This window comes from Monopterus albus, unplaced genomic scaffold (genome assembly GCF_001952655.1).
Source record: "Monopterus albus unplaced genomic scaffold, M_albus_1.0 scaffold39.1, whole genome shotgun sequence".
NCBI classification, from domain to species: Eukaryota; Metazoa; Chordata; class Actinopteri; order Synbranchiformes; family Synbranchidae; genus Monopterus; species Monopterus albus.
The window spans coordinates 1,523,816-1,525,134 of NW_018127919.1; the positions used below are offsets into that span (position 1 = coordinate 1,523,816).

The window sequence follows — 1,319 nt, forward strand, 5'->3', positions numbered from 1 at the left end:
GGAAGAAACGTTTAACAAAAGAAAAAGAATTACCGACGAGAACACATTCTTTGTACCGTATAAAGCTAACACTGTTACATTTGGTAGGAACAATATGAAAAGTAAACAGAACTTACGGTGCCGTCTTGCTTCCGCTGTTGTCCTGAGAAACTGCCCCGGGATGTCTCCTTTTCAAATGCTCGTGCATGGTGCTGGTGCTCTTGTGAAACGCCATTTCTGCTTTGCAGAGCTGGCAGAGCACCATGTTGTTTGGTATCTGTTTAAAATACTGCCAAACCTTTGGTGACCGCAGTCGTGGTATTTTCGCGTTCCCCGGACACGCAATGCTGCTAGTGCTATGCGTATCTATGCTCGCGTTACTGCCTACTTCCTACTTATCTTCTTCTGCGTCCTTTTAAAGGGCGGTTGGCATCCAGCTTTTGGCGCATTACCGCCACCATCTGCTCTGGAGTGTGAAACTGAAACTTGTCTTACAAATTTTTTTTTGTTTCCTACATATGACAAGTCGACTAATTATCCTAATCGATTAAGTCGAATAATCGCTACAGCCCTAGTTGCCTAAGCTTTTTTTTTCCTTAATCAGTTAAAGAACACTTCCCTACAAGACTGAGGGGGCTGGAGACGATTGCTTCTCTGGTCAGTTCCGCACAAGAGACCCCTGAGCCAATCTCTACTGAAGTACAGGGCATCATTCCCTCCTGGATCAATGGGAGGCTCCTCCGCAATGGCCCGGGGAAGTTTGAGTTTGGAAACACACAGTGAGTTGGAAACACCTCAACACACTGCAGCACACACAAACACAATGTTTATTAATAGGAGTGATCAGGCTTTTACGTGTGCTTTACTACAGCTACAACCACTGGTTTGATGGGATGGCTATGCTGCATCAGTTCAAGATGGAGAAAGGCCAGGTGACATACATGAGTCGGTTCCTGCAAAGTGATGCCTACAGGAAGAACAGTGAAAAGGATCGCATTGTGATGTCAGAATTTGGTACCCTCGCCATGCCTGACCCCTGTAAAAACTTCTTTCAGAATTTCCTTTCTCGTTTTGAGAAGATAGGTGAGTAGAATAAGAAGACATGGAGTAGAGAACTGTATAACTACATAACAGGTGACAAAGGATGAGCAGGCAACTGCACTGTTTTGTTTGTTGGCTCACTGTGTAAGAATGTTGCTGTGAGGTAAAAAGGAAACAGCAATGTTAAGTTTTGCAATAAGGTACTGTAAGCCCAGCTTGTTCATTTGAGAAGAGAGAACCAGGATGACTAGGAGGTAAATATAGATCAGGTTGAAGAAAACATTTTATTCAGCTGTAAT

General features: G+C 43.8%; 1 protein-coding gene across 2 annotated transcripts in view; it reads left to right on the forward strand.

Moving 5' to 3' along the window:
* bco2a (beta-carotene oxygenase 2a) overlaps window positions 1–1,319 on the forward strand; it is a 10,622-nt gene that overhangs the window by 1,878 nt on the left and 7,425 nt on the right. For both annotated transcript variants that reach the window (XM_020598993.1, XM_020598994.1), the window contains exons 2-3: window positions 584–758; window positions 851–1,062. In XM_020598993.1, coding sequence (XP_020454649.1) covers window positions 584–758; window positions 851–1,062 — 387 coding nt within the window. The remainder of the gene's footprint in view (window positions 1–583; window positions 759–850; window positions 1,063–1,319) is intronic.